This window comes from Phyllobates terribilis, unplaced genomic scaffold (genome assembly GCF_046119375.1).
Source record: "Phyllobates terribilis strain yellow unplaced genomic scaffold, ASM4611937v1 Scaffold_14__1_contigs__length_39327217, whole genome shotgun sequence".
NCBI classification, from domain to species: domain Eukaryota; kingdom Metazoa; phylum Chordata; class Amphibia; order Anura; family Dendrobatidae; genus Phyllobates; species Phyllobates terribilis.
Window position 1 is genome coordinate 18,671,636 of NW_027362774.1, and position 26,017 is coordinate 18,697,652.

The following is a 26,017-nucleotide window of genomic DNA, read 5'->3' on the forward strand; positions in this document are numbered from 1 at the left end:
ATGTACAAGAATATAACTACTATAATACTGCTCCCTATGTACAATATAACAACTATAAAACTGCTCCTATGTACAATAATATAACTACTATAATACTGCTCTAATGTACAAGAATATAACTACTATAATATTGCTCCTATGTACAATAATATAACTACTATAATACTGCCCCCTATGTACAAGAATACAAATACTATAATACTGCTCCTATGTATAAGAATATAACTACTAGAATACTGCCCTTATGTACTAGAATATAACTACTATAATACTGCCTCCTATGTACAAGAATATAACTACTATAATACTGCTCTAATGTACAAGAATATAACTACTATAATATTGCTCCTATGTACAATAATAGAACTACTATAATACTGCTCCCTATGTACAAGAATATAACAACTATAATACTGCTCCTATGTACAATAATATAACTACTATAATATTGCTCTAATGTACAAGAATATAACTACTATAATCCTGCTCCTATGTACAAGAATATAACTACTATAATACTGCTCCTATGTCCAAGAATATAACTACTATAATACTGCCCCTATGTACAAGAATATAACTACTATAATACTGCCCCCTATGTACAAGAATATAACTACAATAATGCTGCCCCCTTTGTACAAGAATATAACTACTATAATACTGCCCCCTATGTACAAGAATATAACTACTATAATGCTGCTCCTATATACAAGAATATAAATACTATAATACTGCCCCTATGTACAAGAATATAACTACTATAATACTGCTCCCTGTGTACAAGAATATAACTACTATAATACTGCTCCTATGTACAAGAATATAACTACTATAATACTGCCCCCTATGTACAAGAATATAACTACTATAATACTGCTCCTATGTACAAGAATATAACTACTATAATACTGCCCCTATATACAAGAATATAACTACTATAATACTGCCTCCTATGTACAAGAATATAACTGCTATAATACTGCCGCCTATGTACAAGAATATAACTACTATAATACTTCCCCTATGTACAAGAATATAACTACTATAATATTGCTCCTATGTAGAAGAATATAACTACTATAATACTGCCCCTATGTACAATAATAAAACTACTATAATACTGCTCCTATGTACAAGAATATAACTACTATAATACTGCCCCCTGTGTACAAGAATATAACTACTATAATACTGCTCCTATGTACAAGAATATAACTGCTATAATACTGCTCCTATGTACATGAATATAACTACTATAATACTGCTCCCTATGTACAAGAATATAACTACTATAATACTGCTCCTATGTACACGAATATAACTACTATAATACTGCCCCTATGTACAATAATATAACTACTATAATACTGCCCCCTATGTATAAGAATATAACTACTATAATACTGCTCCTATGTACAAGAATATAACTACTATAATACTGCTCCTATGTACCAGAATATAACTACTATAATACTACTCCTATGTACAAGAATATAACTACTATAATACTGTCCCAATGTACAAGAATATAACTACTATAATACTGATCCTATGTACAAGAATATAACTACTATAATACTGCTCCCTATGTACAAGAATATAGCTACTATAATACTGCCCCTATGTACAAGAATATAACTACTATAATACTGCCCCCTGTGTACAAAAATATAACTACTATAATACTGCTCCTATGTACAAGAATATAACTACTATAATACTGCCCCTATGTACAAGAATATAACTACTATAATACTACCCCCTATGTACAAGAATATAATTACTATAATACTGCTCCCTATGTACAAGAATATAACTACTATAATACTGCCTATATGTACAAGAATATAACTACTATAATACTGCCCCTATGTACAAGAATATAACTACTATAATACTGCCCCTATGTACAAGAATATAACTACTATAATACTGCTCCCTATGTACAAGAATATAACTACTATAATACTGCTCCCTATGTACAAGAATATAACTACTATAATACTGCCCCCTATGTACAAGAATATAACTACTATAATACTGCTCCCTATGTACAAGAATATAACTACTATAATACTGCTCCCTATGTACAAGAATATAACTACTATAATACTGCCCCTATACAGAAGAATATAACTACTATAATACTGCCCCTATACAGAAGAATATAACTACTATAATACTGCCCCCTACAGTCCTGAGCACATTGCTGTCTTCTGTGGTTACACATATTTGGAGTGAGGCGGACTCTACAGTGTTCTGCTGAATTCTCATTCACATTCGTATCCGCTCCCCTTGAAATGTTCTGACTTTCTTCCACACTCAGGGAAACTTGGAGCCAATGATGAGACCTGGGTGGAATATTAACTGAGCTGCTGAAAGCAAACAGACACTCGGCATCTGAGTATATATGGGAGAAGCGCTCGGTGTCCAGGGCAATTCCTCCAGCATCTGATCACCCAGCTCCATGTAGGTCGCAGTGATGCGGGCGAGATCCATCTTTACATTAAGCAAACAACTGGCAAGATGCGTCTCACATCCGCAGAACAGGATACAAGTCAGACGCTGCAGTTTGGCTGCGTGTTCTCTCCAGCACAAGGATGCAAACTGTGAGTAACTGAGTCCACCCAAATCTGACCAGGGCCCCTGACTGCAACCTAGGGGGGCCACAAATGCACAATATGCACCGGCAGGACTGTACATTGACCATAAATGTAGCACTAATCTATCTCTGATTGTCCCTTTAACAATTAAAAGTCCTGGCGGAAATTGGAGAGTCCCTATAAGACAAAGCCCCCCTCAGTCCTGGTGAATTTTTGGCAGAAAAACAATATTTTATGTTATTTTGATCCAAAACTTCAGTGCTCAGAAGAATCTTCCTGGATACATTTTTAACTGGATCTTTTTTTTAATTTTTTTCTTTCCATTTGCATTTAAAGTGGTTGTGAACTTCCAAGAATGACGAGTGGTTTTGGGGGGGTCTTTCAGCGCCATAGAAATCAATAAGTAACATGCTTCACAATACGCTGTATCATAGTGGAATTATAGCTAGTATTCTACAGTGGCACTATATGGCGGCACACAGTGAGACTATGGCTCCCAATGCAGAATCATCAGTGTCTAGGGCAACGATTGCAGGAAGGAGGCGAGGAATGAAATGTGATTGGGGTAGAGACAATATAGCCCCCGAGCGTCATCATGGCCTTTAAAGGGGTATGGATATACCTCAAATATCCAGCTGACAGCGCCGCAAGACTAACTCCCCTGTTGGCTATCCTCCAATATACCGCTCCTGTATCAGCCGAGGTTTGGCCTCTGCACTACAAGAAAGTACAAGAAAGTATCTGACGAACACTGGATTCTGTATTGCTGCCGGTTACCTCAATCAAGCACATCACATCTAGTTGCCTAAGAGTATAATCCTATATTGTTGTTGTGACGTTTCCCCCTAGTGGTCAAAAATGCATGTAAAACTAATACAGCAGGTTATATAGAATTAAAGTAGATTAAGGCCGGATTCAGACGTGTGTATTTCTCAGTCCACGTACAGAAAGCAATGCCCGGACTGATCATGAGTCTCCAGACTCATATTTGTTTGTGAGGCTGTTTAGGTAGAAAGACCCATGGTCTGTCCGGGCATTGATTTCTGTATATGGACTGTAAAATATACCTGTGTGAACCTGGCTTAAAGGGAATCTGTCAGCAGGTTTTTGCTATGTAATCTGAAGACAGCAGGAGATAGAGGCTGAAACACTGATTTCGATGATGTGTCACTTATCAAGCTGTGTGCTATTGTTTACTTACAATGAAGGTTTTATCACCTGGTGAATATCATTGCTGTGACTATCAGGTCAGACTCCACCCCCTCCTGTGATAAGGAGCTCACTGTTAATGGACAATGTACATAGAGCCTTGTGTGGACAGAGGCAGCTTTTTCAGCTCTGTTTCATGATAAATCTACAAATTGTCTCTTCAGAGAGGAAGAGGACTAGAACTCTAGTGCCACCTATAGGAAGAAGCAATCCTAAAAGTCAATATCGACCCTTTAACGAGCCTTGTCATATGGTTTAGGATAAAAGCCAGAACCATAGTCTCAATTTGCAGTCACTGTGTTTCGGGATACTGCCTCTCATCAGTGCAAAGTGTGAGATATGGTTTGCCTGGGTGAAAGGTGTCAGACCGGTATCCAAGGGGTAACATTTCTTCTTGCAGGGAGTGACAAGTTAAGCATGTTAAGGTGAGGAGACTTTTAAGCCGCAATGCTTCTCTGGGAAATACGCAGCTTAAAAGTCTCCTCACCTTGACATGCTTAACATGCCACTCTCCGCAAGGAGAAATGTTACCCCTTGGATACCGGTCTGACACCTCTCACCCAGGCAAACCATATTTCACACTTTGCACTGATGAGGGGCAGTATCCCAAAACACAGTGACTGCAAATTGAGATTATGGCTCTAGCTTTAATCCTAAATCATATGACAAGGCTCGTTAAAGGGTCGATATTGACTCTTAGGATTGCTACTTCCTATAGGTGGCACTAGAGTTCTAGTTCTCTTCCTCTCTAAAAAGACAATTTGCATATTTCCCAGAGGAGCATTACTGCTTAAAAGTCTCCTCACCTTTACATGTTTAACATGTCACTCTCCGCAGGAGAAACGTTACCCCTTGGATGCTAAATCTAAAAACTCTGATTGTGTCAGAACGGCTGCACCCAGTAATCTAAGTGATACATCGTTGGATTCAGGGTCTCTTTGCCTACATTATGCTGCTCTCAGATGAAGTAGCAAAAACCTACTGACAAATTCCCTTTAAGGTGATATCACTGCAAGCAGAGCCAAATACTTCCTTCACTTAGATTCTAGGTTATCTCAAGACTCAATGATTATTGAAATAAGTAGACACCAAGTTCTCCACCAGCAGAGAAACATCAGGAAAGTTTTCCTTCCCTTAATAAAGTGTTCAGTGTCTCCCTGTGACTCATTTTGTAGATTTTATGACTCATCTGTTTTTCGGAATAATTTTGTTACTACATGTTCATTTTCGTAAAGAAAAATAATAAAAGAAAGAAGAAACTAAAGAATATGATCATTCTTAATATCAAAAGGGAACTCTAATATAAAGGTTCCCGTGCCGATCAAGGCCATAATATAGAATTTTTGTTGCCCAAAACAAGCAGTATTATAGTAGTTATATTCTTGTACATAGGAGCAGTATTATAGTAGTTATATTCTTGTACATAGGGGCAGTATTATAGTAGTTATATTCTTGTACATAGGGGCAGTATTATAGTAGTTATATTCTTGTACATAGGAGCAGTATTATAGTAGTTATATTCTTGTACATAGGGGTAGTATTATAGTAGTTATATTCTTGCACATAGGAGCAGTATTATAGTAGTTATATTCTTGTACATAGGGGCAGTATTATAGTAGTTATATTCTTGTACATAGGGGGCAGTATTATAGTAGTTATATTCTTGTACATAGGGGCAGTATTATAGTAGTTATATTCTTGTACATAGGCACAGTATTATAGTAGTTATATTCTTGTACATAGGAGCAGTATTATAGTAGTTATATTCTTGTACATAGGGGCAGTATTATAGTAGTTATATTCTTGTACATAGGAGCAGTATTATAGTAGTTATATTCTTGTACATAGGGGTAGTATTATAGTAGTTATATTCTTGCACATAGGAGCAGTATTATAGTAGTTATATTCTTGTACATAGGGGCAGTATTATAGTAGTTATATTCTTGTACATAGGGGCAGTATTATAGTAGTTATATTCTTGTACATAGGAGCAGTATTATAGTAGTTATATTCTTGTACATAGGGGTAGTATTATAGTAGTTATATTCTTGCACATAGGAGCAGTATTATAGTAGTTATATTCTTGTACATAGGGGCAGTATTATAGTAGTTATATTCTTGTACATAGGGGGCAGTATTATAGTAGTTATATTCTTGTACATAGGGGCAGTATTATAGTAGTTATATTCTTGTACATAGGCACAGTATTATAGTAGTTATATTCTTGTACATAGGAGCAGTATTATAGTAGTTATATTCTTGTACATAGGGGCAGTATTATAGTAGTTATATTCTTGTACATAGGAGCGGTATTATAGTAGTTATATTCTTGTATATAGGAGCAGTATTATAGTAGTTATATTCTTGTACATGGGGGCAGTATTATAGTAGTTATATTCTTGTACATAGGGGTAGTATTATAGTAGTTATATTCTTGTACATAGGAGCAGTATTATAGTAGTTATATTCTTGTACATAGGGGCAGTATTATAGTAGTTATATTCTTGTACATAGGCGCAGTATTATAGTAGTTATATTCTTGTACATAGGAGCAGTATTATAGTAGTTATATTCTTGTACATAGGGGCAGTATTATAGTAGTTATATTCTTGTACATAGGAGCAGTATTATAGTAGTTATAGTCTTGTACATAGGGGGCAGTATTATAGTAGTTATATTCTTGTACATAGGGGCAGTATTATAGCAGTTATATTCTTGTACATAGGGGCAGTATTATAGTAGTTATATTCTTGTACTTAGGAGCAGTATTATAGTAGTTATATTCATGTACATGGGAGCAGTATTATAGTAGTTATATTCTTGTACATAGGGGCAGTATTATAGTAGTTATATTCTTGTACATAGGGGGCAGTATTATAGTAGTTATATTCTTGTACATAGGGGCAGTATTATAGTAGTTATATTCTTGTACATAGGCGCAGTATTATAGTAGTTATATTCTTGTACATGGGAGCAGTATTATAGTAGTTATATTCTTGTACATAGGGGCAGTATTATAGTAGTTATATTCTTGTACATAGGAGCAGTATTATAGTAGTTATATTCTTGTATATAGGAGCAGTATTATAGTAGTTATATTCTTGTACATGGGGGCAGTATTATAGTAGTTATATTCTTGTACATAGGGGTAGTATTATAGTAGTTATATTCTTGTACATAGGAGCAGTATTATAGTAGTTATATTCTTGTACATAGGGGCAGTATTATAGTAGTTATATTCTTGTACATAGGGGGCAGTATTATAGTAGTTATATTCTTATACATAGGGGGCAGTATTATAGTAGTTATATTCTTGTACATAGGGGCAGTATAATAGTAGTTATATTCTTGCATATGGGAGCAGTATTATAGTAGTTATATTCTTGTACATAGGAGCAGTATTATAGTAGTTATATTCTTGTACATAGGAGCAGTATTATAGTAGTTATATTCTTGTACATAGGGGCAGTATTATAGTAGTTATATTCTTGTACATAGGAACAGTATTATAGTAGTTATATTCTTGTACATAGGAGCAGTATTATAGTAGTTATATTCTTGTACATAGGAGCAGTATTATAGTAGTTGTATTCTTATACATAGGGGGCAGTATTATAGTAGTTATATTCTTGTACATAGAGGCAGTATTATAGTAGTTATATACTTGTATATAGGGGCAGTATTATAGTAGTTATATTCTTGTACATAGGAGCAGTATTATAGTAGTTATATTCTTGTACATAGGGGGCAGTATTATAATAGTTATATTCTTGCACATAGGAGCAGTATTATAGTAGTTATATTCTTGTACATATGGACAGTATTATAGTAGTTATATTCTTGTACATATGGGCAGTATTATAGTAGTTATATTCTTCTACATAGGGGCAGTATTATAGTAGTTATATTCTTGTACATAGGAGCAGTATTATAGTAGCTATATTCTTGTACATAGGGGTCAGTATTATAGTAGTTATACTCTTGTACATAGAGGGCAGTATTATAGTAGTTATACTCTTGTACATAGGGGGCAGTATTATAGTAGTTATATTCTTGTACATAGGAGCAGTATTATAGTAGTTATATTCTTGTACATAGGGGTAGTATTATAGTAGTTATATTCTTGTACATAGGAGCAGTATTGTAGCAGTTATATTCTTGTACATAGGGGGCAGTATTATAGTAATTATATTCTTGTACATAGGGGGCAGTATTATAGTAGTTATATTCTTGTACATAGGGGGCAGTATTATAGTAGTTATATTCTTGTACATAGGGGGCAGTATTATAGTAGTTATATTCTTGTACATAGGGGGCAGGTATTATAGTAGTTATATTCTTGTACATAGGGGCAGTATTATAGTAGTTATATTCTTGTACATAGGGGCAGTATTATAGTAGTTATATTCTTGTACATAGGGGCAGTATTATAGTAGTTATATTCTTGTACATAGGGGTCAGTATTATAGTAGTTATACTCTTGTACATTGAGGGCAGTATTATAGTAGTTATACTCTTGTACATAGGGGGCAGTATTATAGTAGTTATATTCTTGGACATAGGAGCAGTATTATAGTAGTTATATTCTTGGACATAGGGGTAATATTATAGTAGTTATATTCTTGTACATAAGAGCAGTATTGTATCAGTTATATTCTTGTACATAGGGGGCAGTATTATAGTAGTTATATTCTTGTACATAGGGTGCAGTATTATAGTAGTTATATTCTTGTACATAGGGGCAGTATTATAGTAGTTATATTCTTGTACATAGGGGGCAGTATTATAGTAGTTATATTCTTGTACATAGGGGGCAGGTATTATAGTAGTTATATTCTTGTACATAAGGGGCAGTATTATAGTAGTTATATTCTTGTACATAGGAGCAGTATTATAGTAGTTATATTCTTGTACATAGGAGCAGTATTATAGTAGTTATATTCTTGTACATAGGGGGCAGTATTATAGTAGTTATATTATTGTACATAGGAGCAGTATTATAGTAGTTATATTCTTGTACATAGGGGGCAGTATTATAGTAGTTATATTATTGTACATAGGGGCAGTATTATAGTAGTTATATTCTTGTATATAGGGAGCAGTATTATAGTAGTTATATTCTTGTACATAGGGGGCAGTATTATAGTAGTTATATTCTTGGACATAGGAGCAGTATTATAGTAGTTATATTCTTGTACATAGGGGCAGTATTATAGTAGTTATATTCTTGGACATAGGGGGCAGCATTATAGTAGTTATATTCTTGTACATAGGGGCAGTATTATAGTAGTTATATTCTTGTACATAGGGGCAGTATTATAGTAGTTATATTCTTGTATATAGGGGGCAGTATTATCTATATATATAATCATCTTATCCCGTCTGTCTGTCTGTGTGTCTGTCCAGGAAATCCCGCATCGCTGATTGGTCCGGCCGCGGCTAATCAGCGACACGGGATTTCAGAAAAAGTTGGCGGCCGTTAGCGGCTCATCTGTGGGACGGAGATCAGCGGCGATGCAGCCGGGATATGACCGGAGCGAGGCGCTCATCTCCCGGCCGCTAGCAGCAGAAGGACCCCGACCAGCGGCAAGTGTCAAGGGAGGACCGGGGTCCTCACTAATACAAGTCGCTAATTAGTCGCGGCCTCCTGCCGCGACCAATCAGTGATCTTGGCGCCAAATTTAAACACTGCTGTGCTGATTGTTCGTGGACGCTGCCCGCGACCAATCAGCGATTTTGGCGCCACATTTAAACACTGCTGTGCCGCGACCAATCAGCGATATGGGCGGCAAATTTAAACCCTGCTCTGCTAATTGGTCTCGGTCGCCGGCCGCAACTAATCAGCGATTTTGGTGCCAAATTGAAACACCGCTCTGCTGATTGGTCGCGGTCGCCGGCCGCCACCAATCAGCATTATTGGCGCCACATTTAATCCCCGCTCTGCTGATTGGTCGCGGTGTCCGCCCGCGACCAATCAGCAATATGGCCGTCAAATTTAAACCCCACTCTGCTGATTGGTCGCGGTGGCCGGCCGCGACCAATCAGCGATTTTGGTGCCAAATTGAAACACCGCTCTGCTGATTGGTCGCGGTTGCCGGCTGCGACCAATCAGCTGTATTGGCGCCAAATTTAAACCCTTCTCTGCTGATTGGTCGCGGTCGCCGGCCGCCACCAATCAGCATTATTGGCGCCAAATTTAAACCCCGCTCTGCTGATTGGTCGCGACCGCCGGCCGCGACTAATCAGTATTATTGGCGCCAAATTTAAACCCCGCTCTGCTGATTGGTCGCGGACAGCAACCGAGAACAATCAGCAGTATTGGCGCCAAATTTAAACCTCGCTCTGCTGATTGGTCGCGGTTGCCAGCTGCGACTAATGAGCATTATTGCCGCCAAATTTAAACCTCGCTCTGCTGATCGGTCGCGGTTGCCGGCCGCGACCAATCAGCAGTATTGGCGCCAAATTTAAACCCCGCTCTGCTGATTGGTCGCGGCCGAGACCAATCAGCATTATTGGCGCCAAATTTAAACACCGCTCTGCTGATTGGTCGCGACCGGTGGCCGAGACCAATCAGCGATTTTGGCGCCAAATTTAAACCCCGCTCTGCTGATTGGTCGCGGCCGGCAACCGAGAACAATCAGCAGTATTGGCGCCAAATTTAAACCCCGCTCTGCTGATTGGTCGCGGTTGCCAGCCGCGACAAATCAGCATTATTGGCGCCAAATTTAAACCCCGCTCTGCTGATTGGTCGCAGTTGCCGGCCGCGACCAATCAGCATTATTGGCGCCAAATTTAAACCAAGCTCTGCTGATTGGTCGCGGCCGGCAACCGCGACCAATCAGCAGTATTGGCGCCAAATTTAAACCCCGCTCTGCTGATTGGTCGCGGTCGCCGGCCGCGACCAATCAGCATTATTGGCGCCAAATTTAAACCAAGCTCTGCTGATTGGTCGCGGTTGCCGGCCGTGACTAATGAGCAGTATTGGCGCCAAATTTAAACCCCGCTCTGCTGATTGGTCGCGGTTGCCGGCCATGACCAATCAGCAGTATTGGCGCCAAATTTAAACCCCGCTCTGCTGTTTGGTCGCGGTTGCCGGTCGCGACAAATCAGCATTATTGGCTCCAAATTTAAACCCCGCTCTGCTGATTGGTTGCGGTTGCCAGCCGCGACCAATCAGCAGTATTGGCGCCAAATTTAAACCCTGCTCTGCTGATTGGTTGCGGTCGCCGGCCGCGACCAATCAGCAGTATTGGCGCCAAATTTAAACCCCGGTCTGCTGATTGGTCACGGCCGCGACCAATCAGTATTATTGGCGCCAAATTTAAACCCCACTCTGCTCATTGGTCGCGGTGGCCGGCCGCAACCAATCAGCGATTTTGGCGCCAAATTTAAACCTCGCTCTACTGATTGGTTGTGGCCGGCAACCGCGACCAATCAGCAGAATTGGCGCCAAATTTAAACCCCGCTCTGCTGATTGGTGGCGGCCGGCAACCGAGAACAATCAGCAGTATTGGCGCCAAATTTAAACCTCGCTCTGCTGATTGGTTGCGGTTGCCGGCCGTGACTAATCAGCATTATTGGCGCCAAATTTAAACCCCGCTCTCCTGATTGGTCAAGGTTGCCGGCCGTGACCAATCAGCAGTATTGGTGCCAAATTTAAACCCCGCTCTGCTGGTTGGTCACGGCCGCGACCAATCAGCATTATTGGCGCCAAATGTAAACCCCGCTCTGCTCATTGGTCGCGGTGGCCGGCCGCGACCAATCAGCATTATTGGTGCCAAATGTAAACCACGCTCTGCTGATTGGTCGCGACCGCCGGACGCGACCAATCAGCGATTTTGGCACCAAATTTAAACCCCGCTCTGCTGATTAGTCGCGACCGCCGGCCGTGACCAATCAGCGATATAGGCGCCAAATTTTAACACCACTTTGCTGATTGGTTACGGTTGCCGGCCGCGACCAATCAGCGATTTTGGCGCCAAATTTAAACACGCTCTCCAGTCCTCACTAACACGGTTTGCTGATTGGTCGCTGCCGCCGCCTGCGACCAATCATCGATATTGCCGACAAATTTAAACACCGCTTTTCTGATTGGTCGCGGTTGCCGGCCGCGACCAATCAGCGATTTTGGCGCCAAATTTAAACACCGCTCTGCTGATTGCGCCCGGTCGCCGGCCACGACCAATCAGCAGAATTGGCGCCAAATTTAAACCCCGCTCTGCTGATTGGTCGCGGCCGGCAACCGAGAACAATCAGCAGTATTGGTGCCAAATTTAAACCCCGCTCTGCTCATTGGTCGCGGTGGCCGGCCGCGACCAATCAGCATTATTGGCGCCAAATTTAAACCCCGCTCTGCTGATTGGTCTCGGTTGCCGGCCGCGACAAATCAGCATTATTGGCGCCAAATTTAAACCCCGCTCTGATGATTAGTCGCGACCGCCGGCCGTGACCAATCAGTGATATAGGCGCCAAATTTTAACACCGCTTTGCTGATTGGTTACGGTTGCCGGCCGCGATCAATCAGCGATTTTGGCGCCAAATTTAAACACGCTCTCCAGTCTTCACTAACACGGTTTGCTGATTGGTCGCTGCCGCCGCCTGTGACCAATCACCGATATTGCTGACAAATTTAAACACCGCTTTGCTGATTGGTCGCGGTTGCCGGCCACGATCAATCAGCGATTTTGGCGCCAAATTTAAACACCGCTCTGCTGATTGCGCCCGGTCGGCCACATACATATTCTAGAATACCCGATGCATTAGAATCGGGCCACCATCTAGTAGTAGTTATATTCTTGTACATAGGGGGCAGTATTATAGTAGTTATATTCTTGTACATAGGGGCAGTATTATAGTAGTTATATTCTTGGACATAGGGGGCAGTATTATAGTAGTTATATTCTTGTACATAGGGGGCAGTATTATAGTAGTTATATTCTTGTACATAGGGGCAGTATTATAGTAGTTATATTCTTGGACATAGGGGGCAGTATTATAGTAGTTATATTCTTGTACATAGGGGGCAGTATTATAGTAGTTATATTCTTGTACATAGGGGCAGTATTATAGTAGTTATATTCTTGTAAATAGGGGCAGTATTATAGTAGTTATATTCTTGTACATAGGGGACAGTATTATAGTAGTTATATTCTTGTACATAGGGGCAGTATTATAGTAGTTATATTCTTGTACATAGGGGGCAGTATTATAGTAGTTATATTCTTGGACATAGGGGGCAGTATTATAGTAGTTATATTCTTGTACATAGGAGCAGTATTATAGCAGTTATATTCTTGTACATAGGGGCAGTATTATAGTAGTTATATTCCTGTACATAGGGGCAGTATTATAGTAGTTATATTCTTGTACATAGGGGCAGTATTATAGTAGTTATATTCTTGTACATAGGGGGCAGTATTATAGTAGTTATATTCTTGTACATAGGGGCAGTATTATAGTAGTTATATTCTTGTACATAGGGGCAGTATTATAGTAGTTATATTCTTGTACATAGGGGCAGTATTATAGTAGTTATATTCTTGTACATAGGGGCAGTATTATAGCAGTTATATTCTTGTACATAGGGGCAGTATTATAGTAGTTATATTCTTGTACATAGGGGGCAGTATTATAGTAGTTATATTCTTGTACATAGGGGCAGTATTATATTAGTTATATTCTTGTACATAGGGGGCAGTATTATAGTAGTTATATTCTTGTACATAGGGAGCAGTATTATAGTACTTATATTCTTGTACATAGGGGGCAGTATTATAGTAGTTATATTCTTGTACATAGGGGGCAGTATTATAGTAGTTATATTCTTGTACATAGGGGGCAGTATTATAGTAGTTATATTCTTGTACATAGGGGCAGTGTTATATTAGTTATATTCTTGTACATAGGGGGCAGTACTATAGTAGTTATATTCTTGTACATAGGGGGCAGTATTATAGTAGTTATATTCTTGTACATAGGGGCAGTGTTATATTAGTTATATTCTTGTACATAGGGGGCAGTGTTATATTAGTTATATTCTTGTACATAGGGGACAGTATTATAGTAGTTATATTCTTGTACATAGGAGCAGTATTATAGTAGTTATATTCTTGTACATTGGCGGTAGTATTATAGTTGTTATATTCTTGTACATAGGGGGCAGTATTATAGTAGTTATATTCTTGTACATAGGGAGCAGTATTATAGTAGTTCTATTCTTGTACATAGGAGCAGTATTATAGTAGTTATATTCTTGTACATAGGAGCAGTATTATAGTAGTTATATTCCTGTACATAGGGGGCAGTATTATAGTAGTTATATTCTTGTACATAGGGGCAGTATTATAGTAGTTATATTCTTGTACATAGGGGGCAGTATTATAGTAGTTATATTCTTGTACATAGGGAGCAGCATTATAGTAGTTATATTCTTGTACATAGGAGCAGGATTATAGTAGTTATATTCTTGTACATAGGGAGCAGTATTATAGTAGTTATATTCCTGTACATAGGGGGCAGTATTATAGTAGTTATATTCTTGTACATAGGGAGCAGCATTATAGTAGTTACACACGTGGTCAAAATTGTGGCCACAGAAATAACTTGAATCTGACAAAAGTAATAATAAATTAAAAATCTATGAAAATGAACAAATGAAAGTCAGACATTGTTTTTCTGCTTCCACAGAATAAAAAAAAAATTTAACTCATTAAATAGGCCTGGGCAGAAATGATGGGACCCCTGAAAATAATGTGACAAAAGGGACATGTTTAATCAAGTTGTGTCCAGTAATTAGCATCACAGGTGTCTACAATCTTGTAATCAGTCAGTCGGCCTGTATATAGGGCTACAGATACTCACTGTGCTGTTTGGTGACATGGTGTGTACCACACGCAACATGGACCAGAGGAAGCAAAGGAAAGAGTTGTCTCAGGAGATTGTAACGGGTCTGGGAGGTGGAACCTCTGAGCAACTATAGAAAGGGGCAGTCCTTGTAAGGAAGCGGGTGGCTCCCAGGGAAGGCGGGCAGGTAGTCACGGCAAGTGACAGGGACAGTCTCTGGGTAGAAGGGGCAGGAAGCCACGGCAAGTGACGGGGACAGTCTCCACGCAGGCGGGTGGTCACGGCAAGTGACAGCAAGGTAAGAGTCTCTAGACGGGCAGGTGGTCACGGCAAGTGACAGCAGGGAAAGAGTCTCTAGACGGGCAGGTGGTCACGGCAAGTGACAGCAGGGTAAGAGTCTCTAGACGGGCAGGTGGTCACGGCAAGTGACAGCAGGGAAGAGTCTCTGGATAGGCTAGCAGGCAGGTAGCAGGTGAGCGCTCCCAGGTGAGCAGGCTAGAGTCTCTGGACAGGCAGGTGGTCACGGCAAGTGACAGCAGGGTAAGAGTCTCTAGACGGGCAGGTGGTCACGGCAAGTGACAGCAGGGAAGAATCTCTAGATAGGCTAGCTGGCAGGTAGCAGGTGAGCGCTCCCAGGTGAGCAGGCAAGAGTCTCTGGACAGGCAGGTGGTCCCAGCGAGTGACGTCTAAGCCTCCAGGTAGGCTAGCAGGTAGGTAGCAGGTAAGCGCTCCCAGGTGAGCGAGTAAGAGTCTCTGGACAGGCAGGTGGTCACAGCAAGTGACAGCTAAGCCTCCAGGTAGGCTAGCAGGCAGGTAGCAGGTGAGCGCTCCCAAGTGAGCGAGTAAGAGTCTCTGGACAGGCAGGCAGGTATCTGGCAGGTACTTCCTGGTCCGCAGGCGGACTGATCCATAGATAGACTGGCAGGTGCTGGTAGGCAGACTGTCGGACCACAGGATAGCAAGCAGGTAAGCAGATATCAGGCAGGTATCAGGCAGGTATCAAGCAGGAATCTGGCAGGTGACTGGCAGGTAACTGGTAACGGGACCTGAGGGCTGAAGCAGAGTTGAAAGGCTTTACAACAACATTGCTCGGGCACCTCCATTTTGGAGGAGGGGCCTTATATATGGTGAGGTCCTCCGGCCATTGGCCGGGGACTCCTTAGGACGGCGCGCGTGGCCCCTTTAAGAGAGGGGGAGCGCGCGCGCGCCCTAAGCACAGAGGCCGGGAAGCAGCGCGCGCTGCCAGCAGAGCGGGAGGAAGCCGCCGGTCACGGAGCGGAGAGGTGAGGGGAACGGCATCCCTGTCTGGCAGGAGGCAGGGACGCCGACGCTACAGAGATTAGAAAGAAAATTATAGACAAGCATGTTAAAGGTAAAACTTATAAGACCATCTCCAAGCAGCTTGATGTTCCTGTGACTACAGTTGCACATATTATTCAGAAATGTAAGATCCATGGGACTGTAGCCAACCTCCCTGGACGTGGCTGCAGGAGGAAAATTAATGACAAATCAAAGAGATGGATAATACGAATGGTAACAAAAGAGCCCAGGATAACTTCTAAAGAGATTAAAGGTGAACTTCAAGCTCAAGGAACATCAGTGTCAGATCGCACCATCCGTCGTTGTTTGATCCAAAGTGGACTTCATGGGAGACAACCAAGGAGAGCACCATTGTTGAAAAAAAAATCATAAAAAAGCCAGACTGGAATTTGCCAAACTACATGTTGACAAGCCACAAAGCTTCAGTGAGAATGTCCTATGGACAGATGAGACAAAAATGGAAGTTTTTGACAAGGCATATCAGCTCTATGTTCACAGATGGAAAAATGAAGCATATCAAGAAGAGAACACTGTCCCTACTGTGAAACATGGTGGCGGCTCTGTTATGTTCTGGGGCTGCTTTGCTGCATCTGGCACAGGGTGTCTTGAATCTGTGCAAGGTACAATGAAATCTCAAGACTATCAAGGGATTCTAGAGAGAAATGTGCTGCCCAGTGTCAGACAGCTTGGTCTCAGTCACAGGTCATGGGTCTTGCAACAGGATAATGACCCAAAACACACAGCTAAAAACACCCAAGAATGACTAAGAGGAAAACATTGGACTATTCTGAAGTGGCTTCTATGAGCCCTGACCTAAATCCTATTGAGCATCTTTGGAAAGAGCTGAAACATGGCATCTGGAAAAGGCAACCTTCAGACATGAGACAATTGGAGCAGTTTGCTCATGAGTAGTGTTGAGCGATACCTTCCGATATCGGGAAATATCGGATCGGATTGGATCGGACCGATACCGAAAAAGTATCGGATATCACCGATTCCGATACCGGAAACCAATGCAAGTCAATGGGACAGAAATATCGGAATGAAAATAAACCCTTTCTTTCCTTGTAGGTTAATTCTACATGAAGGAAAACAACTAAGAATAATGTAGAATGTATTGGGGGAGGTGGGGGAGACAATAAAGGCATAGAGGTTTAGCCCAATCAAATGGAATAGCAGGAATTAATATTTTTTTTAAGACGTTCTGAGTTACGGAAATATTGACTATGTTAAGTATTTTTATATTTTGTCAGATATTTATGTTTCACTACTTCCATGCTCTTCACCTTCTTTTTTACTTCTCCCACACTTTCTCCTTCATCATCCTCAGCATCAGCATCTTTTTCATCCACTTCTTCTTCACCTTCTTCATCTTCTTCTTCTTCATCATATTCTTATTTGTGACAGGCATTCCTGTAGTTGTTATCTTTAAAAGTTTGGACATTACATCTTTCGTTCTGCCCGTCACAAAAGATTTACAACAGGATTTGTCCGCGTTAAGTTTGGCCTGCAGCATCAGGTCTTTTCCAGGGGCACCACGAGGAGGAACGGACTCACCCCCATACACTGCTTAGTCATCTTCTGCTTATAATTTAGATATTATCTTTTGCTCTGATTTTTAGTCTTATGCTTAATGTTCTTCCGCTTTTTGTTCCGCAGCTTCTTGTACTTCTGCTTCTTGGTTTTCTGTCTCTTGTTCCTCTGTATCTTGGTGTTTGTCTTCTCTTCTTTGTCCTCTTCGTCTACTTCTTCAGGGTCATCTTCTTGGTCTTCTTCGGGGTGGTCTTCAGGGTCGTCGTCTTCGGGGGTCCTCGTCTTCGGGGTCCTCGTCTTCTTCGGGGTCCTCGTCTTCTTCGGGTTGGTCTTCAGGGTCCTCGTCTTCAGGGTCCTCGTCAGGGAGATCCAGAGTGATTACCAAGAACCATTTCAAAAAGCTTGAACTTGGAAATGTAGCAGAAGGTACAAGAAGGCTGAGGAACTACCGAGGACCAGCTGATGGTACTGGAACTCGGTTACTAAGCAGGAGGTACCTGTGCCAGAAAGCACTACCAAGGACCAGCAGACGTTGGTGGAACTTGGATACCGAGAAGGAGGCACCTAATCCAAAGGCACTGCCGAGAACCAGCTGACTGTACTGGAACCCGGATGGGTAGCAGAAGGTACAAGAGCCAATGGAACTACCGAGGACCAGCTGACGGTACTGGAACTCGGTTACTAAGCAGGAGGTACCTGTGCCAGAAAGCACTACCAAGGACCAGCAGACGTTGGTGGAACTTGGATACCGAGAAGGAGGCACCTAATCCAAAGGCACTGCCGAGAACCAGCTGACGGTACTGGAACCCGGATGGGTAGCAGAAGGTACAAGAGCCAATGAAACTACCGAGGACCAGCTGATGGTACTGGAACTCGGTTACTAAGCAGGAGGTACCTGTGTCAGAAAGCACTACCAAGGACCAGCAGACGTTGGTGGAACTTGGATACCGAGAAGGAGGCACCTAATCCAAAGGCACTGCCGAGAACCAGCTGACGGTACTGGAACCCGGATGGGTAGCAGAAGGTACAAGAGCCAATGGAACTACCGAGGACCAGCTGACGGTACTGGAATTCGGTTACTAAGCAGGAGGTACCTGTGCCAGAAAGCACTACCAAGGACCAGCAGACGTTGGTGGAACTTGGATACCGAGAAGGAGGCACCTAATCCAAAGGCACTGCCGAGAACCAGCTGACGGTACTGGAACCCGGATGGGTAGCAGAAGGTACCCATGTAAAAAAAAGTTTCAAGGCCGCGAGCCGGCCGCAGTTACCAAAACCCATTGTCCTACAGGGGGTGCTTGTCCTATTGGCACTATGGAACCAGCCTTCTTTGCCAGATCCCGCAGCCCACATAGGAGTCACCTAAACTGCAGGCACCATAGAGTCGGCTAACCCGACCGCAACATGACAGGACAACGCATTGGAGGCAAAGTGACGTTGACACTACCCGGAAACAGCTGGCGTGCTGGAACCAGGCTGGGCAGGAGGGAGTACCCATGCCAAAGACACTGCCGAGAACCAGCTGACGGTACTGGAACCCGGATGGGTAGTAGAAGGTACAAGAGCAAATGGAACTACCGAGGACCAGCTGACGGTACTGGAACCCGGATGGGTAGCAGAAGGTACAAGAGCCAATGGAACTACCGAGGACCAGCTGACGGTACTGGAACTCGGTTACTAAGCAGGAGGTACCTGTGTCAGAAAGCACTACCAAGGACCAGCAGACGTTGGTGGAACTTGGATACCGAGAAGGAGGCACCTAATCCAAAGGCACTGCCGAGAACCAGGTGACGGTACTGGAACCCGGATGGGTAGCAGAAGGTACCCATGTAAAAAAAAGTTTCAAGGCCGCGAGCCGGCCGCAGTTACCAAAACCCACAGACCTACAGGGGGTGCTTGTCCTATTGGCACTATGGAACCAGCCTTCATTGCCAGATCCCGCAGCCCACATAGGAGTCACCTAAACTGCAGGCACCATAGAGTCGGCTAACCCGACCGCAACACGACAGGACAACGCATTGGAGGCAAAGTGACGTTGACACTACCCGGAAACTGCTGGCGTGCTGGAACCAGGCTGGGCAGGAGGGAGTACCCGTGCCAAAGACACTGCCGAGAACCAACTGATGGTACTGGAACCCGGATGGGTAGTAGAAGGTACAAGAGCAAATGGAACTACCGAGGACCAGCTGACGGTACTGGAACCCGGATGGGTAGCAGAAGGTACAAGAGCCAATGGAACTACCGAGGACCAGCTGACGGTACTGGAACTCGGTTACTAAGCAGGAGGTACCTGTGTCAGAAAGCACTACCAAGGACCAGCAGACGTTGGTGGAACTTGGATACCGAGAAGGAGGCACCTAATCCAAAGGCACTGCCGAGAACCAGCTGAAGGTACTGGAACCCGGATGGGTAGCAGAAGGTACAAGAGCCAATGGAACTACCGAGGACCAGCTGACTGTACTGGAACTCGGTTACTAAGCAGGAGGTACCTGTGCCAGAAAGCACTACCAAGGACCAGCAGACGTTGGTGGAACTTGGATACCGAGAAGGAGGCACCTAATCCAAAGGCACTGCCGAGAACCAGCTGACGGTACTGGAACCCGGATGGGTAGCAGAAGGTACAAGAGCCAATGGAACTACCAAGGACCAGCTGACGGTACTGCAACTCGGTTACTAAGCAGGAGGTACCTGTGCCAGAAAGCACTACCAAGGACCAGCAGACGTTGGTGGAACTTGGATACCGAGAAGGAGGCACATAATCCAAAGGCACTGCCGAGAACCAGCTGACGGTACTGGAACCCGGATGGGTAGCAGAAGGTACAAGAGCCAATGGAACTACCGAGGACCAGCTGACGGTACTGGAACTCGGTTACTAAGCAGGAGGTATCTGTGCCAGAAAGCACTACCAAGGACCAGCAGACGTTGGTGGAACTTGGATACCGAGAAGGAGGCACCTAATCCAAAGGCACTGCCGAGAACCAGCTGACGGTACTGGAACCCGGATGGGTAGCAGAAGGTACCCATGTAAAAAAAAGTTTCAAGGCCGCGAGCCGGCCGCAGTTACCAAAACCCACAGTCCTACAGGGGGTGCTTGTCCTATTGGCACTATGGAACCAGCCTTCATTGCCAGATCCCGCAGCCCACATAGGAGTCACCTAAACTGCAGGCACCATAGAGTCGGCTAACCCGACCGCAACACGACAGGACAATGCATTGGAGGCAAAGTGACGTTGACACTACCCGGAAACTGCTGGCGTGCTGGAACCAGGCTGGGCAGGAGGGAGTACCCGTGCCAAAGACACTGCTGGGAAACAGCTGGCGGTGCTGGAACCCAGGGTAAATACTAAAAACAGAGTGGAGCCAGAGGCGTAATTGGAGCAACTTTAAAATCTGTAGTAGTGTGAATGTGGACAGAGCAGGAGAAATTGCCGGACACACAGCTGGGGATCAGCTGACGTTACTGAACCCCAATAACACTGGAGCAAGCATTGACTGTGCAGACGGCACTTCTGAGCAGCAACTAGCGGTATTGGAGCCCAGGGTAAATACTAAAAACAGAGGAGCCAGAGGTGTATTTGGAGGAGGTTTTAAATCAGTAGTACAGTGGATGTGGACAAAGCAGGAGAAATTGCCGTCCGCACAGCAGGGGAACAGCTGACGTTACTGAACCCCAATAACACGGCAGCAAGTGTTGACTGTGCAGACGGCACTTCCGAGCGCCAACTGGCGGTGTTGGAGCTCAGGGATAATACTGAAAACAGAGGAGCCAGAGGTGTAATTGGAGCAACTTTAAAATCTGTAGTAGTGAGAAGGTGGACAGAGCAGGAGAAATTGCCGTCCGCACAGCAGGGGAACAGCTGACGTTACTGAACCCCAATAACATGGCAGCAAGTGTTGACTGTGCAGACGGCACTTCCGAGCGCCAACTGGCGGTGTTGGAGCTCAGGGATAACACTGAAAACAGAGGAGCCAGAGGTGTAATTGGAGCAACTTTAAAATCTGTAGTAGTGAGAAGGTGGACAGAGCAGGAGAAATTGCTGTCCGCACAGCAGGGGAACAGCTGACGTTACTGAACCCCAATAACACGGCAGCAAGTGTTGACTGTGCAGACGGCACTTCCGAGCGCCAACTGGCGGTGTTGGAGCTCAGGGATAATACTGAAAACAGAGGAGCCAGAGGTGTAATTGGAGCAACTTTAAAATCTGTAGTAGTGAGAAGGTGGACAGAGCAGGAGAAATTGCCGTCCGCACAGCAGGGGAACAGCTGACGTTACTGAACCCCAATAACACGGCAGCAAGTGTTGACTGTGCAGACGGCACTTCCGAGCGCCAACTGGCGGTGTTGGAGCTCAGGGATAATACTGAAAACAGAGGAGCCAGAGGTGTAATTGGAGCAACTTTAAAATCTGTAGTAGTGAGAATGTGGACAGAGCAGGAGAAATTGCCGTCCGCACAGCAGGGGAACAGCTGACGTTACTGAACCCCAATAACACAGCAGCAAGTGTTGACTGTGCAGACGGCACTTCCGAGCGCCAACTGGCGGTGTTGGAGCTCAGGGATAATACTGAAAACAGAGGAGCCAGAGGTGTAATTGGAGCAACTTTAAAATCTGTAGTAGTGAGAAGGTGGACAGAGCAGGAGAAATTGCCGTCCGCACAGCAGGGGAACAGCTGACGTTACTGAACCCCAATAACACGGCAGCAAGTGTTGACTGTGCAGACGGCACTTCCGAGCGCCAACTGGCGGTGTTGGAGCTCAGGGATTACAGTTCAGGTGGTAGAAACATGAACACAACAGGAGACCTGGATACTGTTGCCAACCAATTATTTATTCTGGAAGAGGACTGGCAAATTCATGAGAGATCCAGGCCTTGTTCATTTTGAGAAAAGTAAGCCGGTCAACGTTATCGGAGGATAGTCGCATGCGACGGTCTGTTAGTACATGTAACGGGTCTGGGAGGCGGAACCTCTGAGCTACTATACAAGGGGGCGGTCCTTGTAAGGGAGCGGGTGGCGACCAGGGTAGACGGGCAGGCAGTCACAGCAGGTGACCGGGACAGTCTCTGAATGAACGGACAGGAGGTCACGGCAAGTGACCGGGGCAGTCTCTGGATGAACGGGCAGGAGGTCACGGCAAGTGACCGGGGCAGTCTCTGGATGAACGGGCAGGAGGTCACGGCAAGTGACCGGGGCAGTCTCTGGATGAACGGGCAGGAGGTCACGGCAAGTGACCGGGGCAGTCTCTGGATGAACGGGCAGGAGGTCACGGCAAGTGACCGGGGCAGTCTCTGGGTAAAGGATTGGTACGACCTGTGGCGGCAGATGATAGACGTGAGCTCCCAGGTGAGCAGGCGAGAGTCTCTGGATAATCGGGTGGTCACAGCATGTGACGGCGGAGCCTCCAGGAAGACCAACAGACAGGGGGCAGATGAGCGCTCCCAGGTGAGCGGGCAAGAGTCTCTGGAATAGCAGGTGGTCACAGCACGTGACGGCGGAGCCTCCAGGTAGGCAAGCAGGCAGGTAGCGGAGGAGCGCTCCCAGGTGAGCGGGCAGGAGTCTCTGGAATAGCAGGTGGTCACAGCACGTGACGGCGGAGCCTCCAGGAAGGCTAGCAGGCAGGTAGCAGATGTGCGCTCCCAGGTGAGCGGCCAAGCTGGTCCATAGACAGACTGACAGGAGTAGGAAGGCAGACCGTCGGACCTCAGGCTAGCAAGCAGGTAGCAGGAATATCAGGCAGGAAACAGACAGCAAACTGGCAGGACTCTGGCAGGAATCAGGCAGGTAACTGGCAACGGGACCTGAGGGCTGAAGCAGAGTAGTGAACAGTGCAACAACATTGCTCGGGCACCTCCATTTTGGAGGAGGTGCCTTATATATGGTGAAGTCCTCCGGCCATTGGCCGGGGACTCCTTAGGACGGCGCGCGCGGCCCCTTTAAGAGGGAGGGAGCGCGCGCGCGCCCTAAGCACAGTGGCCGGGAAGGAGCGCGCGCTGCCAGCAGAGCGGGAGGAGGACGCCGGGCTCGGAGCAGAGAGGTGAGGGGAACAGCGTCCCTGCCTAGCAGAGGGCAGGGACGCCGACGCTACAGTACCCCCCCCTTTAGGCCCCCCCTTTTTTAGGCCAGACAGAAATTTAGCAAGGATGAGAGGGGCATGGATGTTCTCCCGGGGCTCCCACGTTCTCTCTTCAGGACCAAACCCCTTCCAATCTACTAGAAAAAAGGTCTTCCCTCTTACCCTTTTGGTGGCCAGAATGTTCTCTACCTCAAATTCGTTTTCAGCGGAAACCGGAGCAGGAGGCGTGCCTGTAGACTTGGAAAAAGAGTTAAGTACCACAGGTTTGAGGAGAGATACATGGAAGGAGTTAGGGATCCGCAAGTTGGCCGGGAGTTTCAATTTATAGGCCACCGGGTTGATCTGACTGATGATTTCCAGAGGACCGATGAACCGAGGCCCTAACTTATAGGAAGGAATCTTGAGCCGGACATACTTGGACGAGAGCCAGACCTTAACCCCTGGACGGAATTGAGGAGGATCCAGACGTTTTTTGTCAGCATGTCTTTTCATACGCTCGGATGACAGAAGGAGTGCGGACCGGGTACTCTCCCATGTGGAGGAAAATTTGTTAACAAGAGATTCCGCAGCCGGATTGTCCACCGAGGTGGAGACGGGAAACGGGATCCGAGGATGCTGACCAAAGACTACAAAAAACGGGGATTTGGAGGAAGATTCGCTCTCGTGATTGTTGTACGAGAATTCGGCCCATGGCAGGAGATCCACCCAGTCAGAATGGTGGGCATTAACGAAGTGCCGGAGGTAACTGGTCAGGATCTGATTGATCCGCTTCACTTGACCATTAGACTGTGGGTGGTAAGCGGAGGAGAAGTCCAGGGTGACGTCTAGCAATTTACAAGTGGCTCTCCAGAAACGAGAAGTGAACTGTACCCCACGATCCGACACGATGTGACGGGGCAGGCCATGAAGACGGAAAATGTGGCGGATAAAGTCTTTAGCCAGCTCGGGTGCAGACGGGAGGCCTGGCAGGGGAATGAAGTGAGCCATCTTGGAAAAGCGGTCAGCGACCACCCAAATGACCGTACAACCGGCAGAGACGGGAAGATCAGTTATGAAGTCCATCGCTATATGCTGCCAGGGGGCAGCAGGTACTGGCAGAGGAAGAAGGCGACCGGCTGGCAGGTGTCTCGGAACTTTGTTGCGGGCACAGGACACACAGGCAGAAACAAAGTCTATTACATCCTAGCGCAGGTTAGGCCACCAGTAGTGCCGGGAAATAAGCTGGAGGGTCTTTTTCTGACCGGCGTGGCCAGCTAGTTTAGACGAATGACCCCAGTGTAGGATCTTCTCCCGATCAGGTACCGATACGAACGTCTTACCGGGAGGGAGACGATTTAGACTCACGGGAGCCACCTGCATTACTCTGGCGGGATCGATGATATGTTTAGGTTCTTCCTCGAGATCAGATACCAGAAAGGATCGGGACAAGGCGTCTGCTTTGATGTTCTTGTCAGCCGGGCGAAAATGTAGAACAAAATCAAAGCGAGCAAAAAACAAGGACCACCGGGCTTGGCGCGGATTAAGTCTCTGGGCATGCTGGAGATAAGCCAAGTTCTTGTGGTCAGTGTAAATTATTACCGGATGAAGAGCCCCCTCGAGTAGGTAACGCCACTCCTCCAATGCCAGCTTGATGGCCAATAACTCTCGGTCTCCTATGGAATAATTGCGCTCAGAAGAGGAGAAGAGTTTGGAGAAGAAGCCGCAAGTTACCATCCTCCCGGAAGAAGATTTTTGAGTAAGTACAGCTCCGGCTCCAGAGGAGGAGGCGTCAACCTCCAGAAAGAACTGCTTGTTGCCGTCCGGACGATGCAGCACCGGGGCGGAAGAGAAGGCCTGTTTTAAGGAAAGAAAGGCCTCCTCTGCTTCGGGCGGCCACTCTTTGGGATTAGTACCCTTACGGGTGAGCGCGGAAATTGGGGCAGTCCGGGAAGAGAAGTGCGGTATGAAGAGGCGGTAGTAGTTGGCGAAGCCCAGGAACCGCTGAATGGCCTTCAACCCCTCCGGTCGGGGCCATTTCTCGATGGCAGACAGTTTCTCTGGATCCATTCGTAGGCCGGTCTGAGAAATAATGTAGCCCAAAAACGGAAGCGAGGTCTGCTCAAAGAGGCACTTCTCATATTTAGCGAAGAGGTGATTCTGCCTGAGCCTGAGCAGGACCTGACGAACGTCCCTCCGGTGAGTCTGGAGATCCGGAGAGAAGACCAAGATGTCGTCCAGGTACACCACAACGCAGGAGTAGAGAAGGTCCCGGAAGATGTCATTGACCAACTCTTGAAAGACGGCAGGAGCGTTACAGAGACCAAAGGGCATTACCAGATATTCATAGTGGCCGTCCCGGGTGTTGAATGCAGTCTTCCATTCATCCCCTTGATGGATACGGACCAGGTTGTACGCCCCACGGAGGTCCAGTTTGGTGAAGACTCTAGCCCCCCTCAGGCG

At 45.0% G+C, this 26,017-nt stretch overlaps 1 protein-coding gene across 1 annotated transcript in view; it reads left to right on the forward strand.

The window, feature by feature from the left end:
• Nucleotides 1-2,406: 2,406 nt before the first annotated feature.
• CA5A (carbonic anhydrase 5A) overlaps nt 2,407-26,017 on the forward strand; it is a 72,962-nt gene continuing 49,351 nt past the window's right edge. Inside the window, exon 1 of the mRNA XM_073659721.1 lies at nt 2,407-2,609. Within this exon, the coding sequence (XP_073515822.1) occupies nt 2,483-2,609 (127 nt within the window). The 5' untranslated portion in view covers nt 2,407-2,482. The remainder of the gene's footprint in view (nt 2,610-26,017) is intronic.